The sequence below is a fragment of the Brachyistius frenatus genome, unplaced genomic scaffold, assembly GCF_029030835.1.
Source record: "Brachyistius frenatus isolate BFR_SWC_R1_liver_20210118 unplaced genomic scaffold, ASM2903083v1 Contig_852, whole genome shotgun sequence".
NCBI classification, from domain to species: Eukaryota; Metazoa; Chordata; class Actinopteri; family Embiotocidae; genus Brachyistius; species Brachyistius frenatus.
Window position 1 is genome coordinate 74 of NW_027211451.1, and position 6,581 is coordinate 6,654.

The 6,581-nt window shown below is 41.3% G+C and overlaps 2 protein-coding genes across 2 annotated transcripts; both read left to right on the forward strand.

Annotated features, from left to right (window-relative positions):
- Nucleotides 1-441: 441 nt before the first annotated feature.
- Nucleotides 442-4,672, forward strand: LOC138615275 (sterile alpha motif domain-containing protein 9-like; the record flags this gene model as incomplete). Its single annotated transcript, XM_069688835.1, is given in 3 exon segments — nucleotides 442-1,215; nucleotides 1,928-4,424; nucleotides 4,426-4,672. Coding segments are annotated over 3 exon segments (2,748 nt in total), but the record flags the coding sequence as incomplete, so codon positions are not given.
- Nucleotides 4,673-4,694: 22 nt separating this feature from the next.
- LOC138615276 (sterile alpha motif domain-containing protein 9-like) lies at nucleotides 4,695-6,573 on the forward strand. Its single transcript, XM_069688837.1, has one exon. The coding sequence runs from the start codon at nucleotides 4,732-4,734 to the stop codon at nucleotides 5,818-5,820; it is 1,089 nt and encodes a 362-aa protein (XP_069544938.1). The 5' UTR covers nucleotides 4,695-4,731; the 3' UTR covers nucleotides 5,821-6,573.
- Nucleotides 6,574-6,581: the final 8 nt, after the last annotated feature.

Consider the following 6,581-nt stretch of genomic DNA (forward strand, 5'->3'; position numbering starts at 1 on the left):
GTTTTGAGCGGTGGTTAGGAGGTGGTGTTTACAAGAACCCAAATGCAAGCTCACAGACTTAGGTATCAGTTCCAAAATAGTCTTTATTGCAATAAACAAAAACAAACAAACCAAAAGGTGGCACCTATCGTGTCCACTTGCTTCCATTCGGGAGGGCAAACTCGACCGACAGATCCGGGGAGACACGGCTGGCAGGGCAGCCGGCAGACCAGCGGAAGGAACGGCGTCAATAATCCTCCGAGTCGGGAGTGAGTTTTATAGGGAGCTCCGCAGGAGGAACAGGAGCCGGAGGAACGGTAACGGTAACGGGAACAGGACGGACGGTGACTAACAAAATGAACCGACAACCAGAGGGGTGCAGGGGCAGGGTACATATAGTCCGGGGAGGTGATCAGGGAGATGCAGCACACCTGGAGGTGGTGATCAGGGGTGAGTGGCTGCATCTGCTGGGACTGGTGATGGGCGTGGCCACAGACAAGCAGACAGGGGACTGAGGGGACACAGGAGGAGAGGTGATCGGGGTCAAAACAGGAAAAAACTGGACTCCTGACAAAAACTGCTTAGGGTTCGAAAAAGATCATGGTATCAGCAACTTAAGGTACGTTACGGGAATTTAATATGTTATGTGTGTAACCTAAATTAACATTACTTAAAATAAATTCACGCTTATTTTTGCTTTCTCACAAACTGGAACACCGGTCTTCTGGGTAAATAAATGTCTTGTTTGTTCGATTCAGCCACCCCAGACCTCCTACCTTCTTAGATTTGTATCTCTCTTTGTACTTGCATGCATTTATTTTTCATGCCCAGGCGGAGTAAAACACGACACCAAGACAGGATCCTTAAGAAACTTGTTTGTGATTATTAAAATTGTTTTATTTTTGAATAAATGCCGAAATATTGTTTAACTCTATATCAATATTTACGCTCAAAATCCCAGTATTAGCCAGGCTGTTATCTTGAGTGACTTTGATGTAGACCTGCAAATGTAAAATTCAAGAGCGTTTTACATGGAGCTTGATGTGACTGTGTCAGGAAGGATGAACTGAACTCAAAGCTGTTTGGGATTTTAGCTTCAAAATTTCACCACAAAGTTTGGAAAGATCCTGCAAGATAATAATGGACTGAAAAACTGTATCATATTTTTTTCAGGTGGAAAGTGACAGTGAGTAAACGCCAACACTGATAATGTGAAAAACGGAAAGGAAATCATGGGTGAGTGTAACTGGTTTCTATGAGATGTCCCTTTTAAATATTTGCATACTTTCTTTTGGTGGTTTTGGTTTTCTTTAGTCTGAATTTATCTTTATTATTTTTCTTTTCTCTTCTCTGAAAGTAAATTTGTGAATCACAGATTTGGCTTTATCAGCATGATATAATATTCATGGTATAATATAGCCCGATACAAACACAAAATCCTTCAGCTATTTATTTTTTTAATTTTTTTAAAGTATAGCTTTACATTTACAATCTGTTTTTAAAGGTGCAGCAATAATTATTTTTATATTCATTTTATTGAGTCAGATGAGTGTGTACAGTGTGAATGGGGTCACAATTTATTACCCAACTCAGTAGTTCTGGTCAGTTATATGTTTTTCAGCAAATTTTTTTCAGGTTTTACAGAGCACACTTTCACTGTTTTGTTTTCTGGGCTAGAAACATGTCTCCAACGTTGCTCTGTATTTACTTGATGTGTAAATTGTGTAAATGTGTAGATAAAGTCTCCAGCATTAATGAACTAGCTTGTGCTGGAGAGGGATAGCAATTTTGGAAGCTAATGTGATTACAGACTAACACGTGGTTGGCTTTTGCTTTTCATGTGATTTGATTACAAAATCTAAAATTACACCAAACATCCCATCTGTATTTCTTTGAGACTGTCATTTTTAATCAAACCCATTGATTTGTATTTCTTTTCACTGTTCAGCTGACAAACCTGAGCAGTCACCCAAGAATTGGACAGAATCGGAAGTCAGCACCTGGCTAAGATCGATTGGGGTGAAGGAGCACTACATAGAAAAGCTCTACGAAGAAGAAGTAGATGGACAAATCCTTCTTACACTGAATGAGGACTTTTTGAAGTCAAAGGTATGCATGAAACTGGGGCCTGCTCATTTAATTATCCAAAGAAGAGATGAGCTTCTCCACTCCCAGCAAAAATGTCAGGAAAAGAAAAAGCCCAATAGCGGCAAAAAAACTGAGCTGGAGCAGAAGAACAATCCAACAATAAGTGAAGGTCGTCCAGCACAGATTCCTGTGACAGATCAAGATATCGTTGAGGAGAGACAAACTGCTCAGGAACAATGCACGTTGACTTCAAAGGATGACTGCAAACCACGGCCATTTGATCAGGAAGGGATTGATTTCATATATGTAAAGCAGAGAGTCCTGCAACCTGAATCTGGTGCTTTTAATCTGACATCTCCATGCCGTGAATTTAAGTCTTTTGCCATTGCTGCTGAATTGGATCGCACAAGACTCCAAGCTAAGTTTGCCAAAGAGGTTCTTAAATTTGCGACTGGCTGTATGAACATCAGATCAAATGGCACAATACACTTTGGTGTCATGGACAGCAAGGAAGATGCAGGGTACGTTCATGGGGAAATAAAAGGGATCCCTGTAAAAGAGAGGGACATTTATGTAGATGCTTTGGACTACATTGAAAGGAGTTTCTCCTCTAACAAGGAGCACGTGCGGCAATGTGTGCGACCGCCAAGGTTCATTGAGGTTATGGATCTACAAAGTACAGAAAAGAGGTTCGTGATAGAGGTTGACATCGTGCCTTCAATTAGTATCGTTAAGAACAAGGTGTACGCAGTCCGCCTGCCAAACTTCAAAGAGTCAGTTAACAAAGTAGAATTTGAGAAAGAAGTGATTCTGCGGCGGGTGGGTTCAAAAACGGAGCCGGTGAGCGACAAAGACTTGAGCGATTTTCACGAGCGAGTCAAAGATCGAGATGCTCAAAGAGAGGAAGCAGAGAAAAATCAGTTCCTCGGCGGTCCAGGAATCTGCCAAGACCTCGGAAGGAAACTCACAATGCTAATGACTAGTGGAAAGAAATTCATGGAAAAAGAAAAATGGTTCATACTGGTCACAAACAAATTCACACCTGATGACCTTTGCAACATCGAGTGGCTCCTTAACATGAAAATGTTCTGTGTGTTTGACTTTGACCCAGACTCAAAAATATCAGGCCTATGCAGTAGATACCTTGAGCATCATGCTGCAAACATGCATTTCCTGCAGAGCTATAGGATTTCCGGTGGCAAAAGCATCGAAGAATTTGCAAGCCACTTGCATCTGTTCGAGCAAACTAGTTGGATCTTTTGTAATGGCCGCACTGATTTCAAAGGAAATGAAACTCCATGTGATGAAATGACTTGGATCAAGACCAAAATGACATTCTTGCGGGAAACTGTGTCTTTGATCTGTAAGCAAATCTTGCCAAAAGGTACCTTCCAGGTCATTTTCCTTCTCACATCACCAGTTGAGAAACCACTCATGCACACCTTTTATGAGTTTTTCACAGACATGGAAGGCCATGAAGACATCATCTGCATCTGTGAATCAGAGGAAAACTTCCAGAAGTGGCAAAGCTTTGCAGAGGGTTCATGTGGAAAAGAAGCTGTAAATAATTCCAGTGTTGTTGGGATGAAAATGAGTCACGTTAATGCAACTCTGCAGCTTGTACAACCCACAAAAGCATGTGCCCGCAAACACTTGCCAATCTTTGTGAAAGGGACATGCCTTCTTGAAACACAGTTAGAGGAACAGATGTATTCTCTGGAAATTCTGATGGTCAATCATTGTGATGAAACAAACATAGATTTCATCAATGAGGAGAAGGCAAACATTGAAGGCCAGTTCTACCGAGGTGGAAGAGTGACTTGGTTGAATTTCTGGCTTGCTGAGCACAAGCATGTTGGAGAGGTAATTGAAAGAGATGCTTATCGTGAAACTTCCCAACTTCTCAAAGATGCTTTGAAATACAATGCAGATCAAACTCCAGTGAATATTATAAACATCTACCATCACCCAGGAAGTGGAGGAAGCACTGTGGCTAGACAGGTGCTGTGGAACAACAGGAAAGATCTAAGGTGTGCCGTTGTGAAGCCTTCTTACCCGGCTGCTGTTGTTGCACAACATGCATTTGATCTGAGAGAATATGAAGAAAAAGATCCACTGAGGTGTCTTCCTGTGCTGCTCCTCATTGAAGACTCAGACAAAGAACATCTAGATAATCTCAGGCATGAGCTAGAGGTGGCCATTAACATCAAGCGAATCCCGTATGAAACTGTAAGTTTCATTTTGTTGAGCTGCAGACGTTCCCATGATCCAGAGAGGAGATGCAGGGAGTCTCCCTTACAGAACGTCTCCGTCACTCACAAACTGTCTCCTCAAGAGAAGAAAAAGTTTGCTGGAAAATGAGAGATCCCATTGTGAAGCACTGCTTTCTTTAACCCTCCACTTGGACAGGTTTCGCCAGCATAAGTTTGAGATGTCACTCAGTGATCAGGCTAAACTAGTCTTCCTGCATCTTCGAGATGACAAGACACAGATTAAATCGATCCAAATCATCCACCCACTCGTTGCAAAAGAAATTCTCCAACAACTTCTGGGAACCCAGCAGACCCAAAGCAGTTTGGCAATGGAGTTGCTCTGCGAGGACCACACATTTCTGAGACATTATGGCAAGTATTTGTAAACAGAGGCAATGGCCATTCAGAATGTATGAAGTACCTGGTAACAGATTACATTCCTGAGGAGGTTGGAGATGCCTGGGGACCATTTCATGGCGATTTGAAAAATCTCCACAAGATAATGCAAGATGCCTTGGAATGGATTTCAGAGGACCTCAGTTACTTCCAGACAGACATTGGTCAGGATGAAGATGAGACACCTGAAAATCTGGAAGAGAAGATAAGCCATCCTCTGAAATGGTTGGCAAAAAAGTCTTCTGAGTATGGGAAGTACTTCAGTGAAGCGTATTCTACTGCACTTCTAAAACCGGGTCAGTCGATCCCAGACAACCTATCTGTTGTCCAAAAACGCATGATCATCTATCAACTTGGCGGTGGTAATGTAACATCCATCCTCAACAAGTTAACCGACCAAAAGGATGCAGTACGTCTTCTTAAGTATATTGTTTCACTCTACCCCAGAAATCCAATCAACGCCAACTTTGGTCAAAGGGATATTGTGAATTACATAATGGCCCACATCTCTCTAAACTGCCTGTCGCCACAAAATGCAAAAGTAGCTCCTCTGAAAGATCTACAGGCGCTTTGCCGTCAGTTCCCATCTGATAAAAGGAGATGTTTGCCAAATACACTGTTCTTGCTTACCTTGCTATTCTGGCCCGAGGATGAAGACACAGACCAGGAGAAAGAAGCCAAATATGAAATCGTGCAATCGGCCGTTGAACACCTGGAAAAAGGCTACTGGACCAAGATGAAAGACATTCCCCAGCGAAAAAGAAGGATTTACACCCATTTCTTTCTGGGAAAAGGGAATGGGTTGGATAAATTTGTCCACAAGAAAAAGTTTGAAAAACTCACAAAGGTTTTCTCAGTCTCTGAGAAACGCATGAAGTGGTTTAGTGGAGAGGCATGGAAAATGCCAGACATTGCCAAAATGCTGAAACGTGTTTCTGGATGGACTGAAGATAAAGTGGTTTATCTTGAAGGTCCTCGGAAAAAGAAGTTCAATATCCTGCCTCTCTACGTCCCCTCGGTGCCTCATAGTAATGAAAACATCACCTTCTACTTGGGGTTCACCTTTCGAGGCCCCGTAGCCTGCAACATCCTTGTGAATAAATAGCCTATCATTGAACAAGTAGCCGAAGTGTGGGCTGAGTATCCACCTTATTACCAAAAGTAAGAAGAGACTATGAATGTCTCTTCAAAAGTCACAAGCTTTGTGAGCTCCTCAGTTTGGAAATATTTGTAAAGATAAAACTAAAGATGTTGAGGCACACGTCATGGTGTGAATATTGCATTGTTTCAGAAGCTGTAAGATGGAGCGATATTTTCATTTTCTATCATTGTTTTTGTATTCTTTTACTTTTTTTTTTCATTTTTTTTTTCATTTGTATATACAAGTTTACTCAAAAATACAGCCAAAGTGTCATGAGAATCATTAACCAAAGAATATATGAACATGTTTAACCTGGACCATGACACAATTCACTCTGAATTTATAAATGAATAATAACTATGTAAACATATTTTTCTACTCTACAGCTGAGTGTAAGTGCTAAAAGAAACTTTAAATGTTCCGTTCAGGAGCTATGTGTAGAATCTTTTCATTTTCAGATTGATTGTAGCTCTGGCTTAGATGGACTGTCGGTCACACCTGCCATTAAATTGCATTTCAAAACCATATAGTGACCATTTGTGCTTGGATTTTGGCAACTGTCTCACAATTGGTGATTTGGCTAAACAGCAAAATAAAATCTTCCATCTACACAAGAGAAGCAGTCTGTGGCTAATTGTATGACTTGACTAAAATGTGAGCATTCAAACTCTATCGTCAGTTGTTCACTTGTGATTTGATCGCCAAATAGATTTTGGTTCCACGTG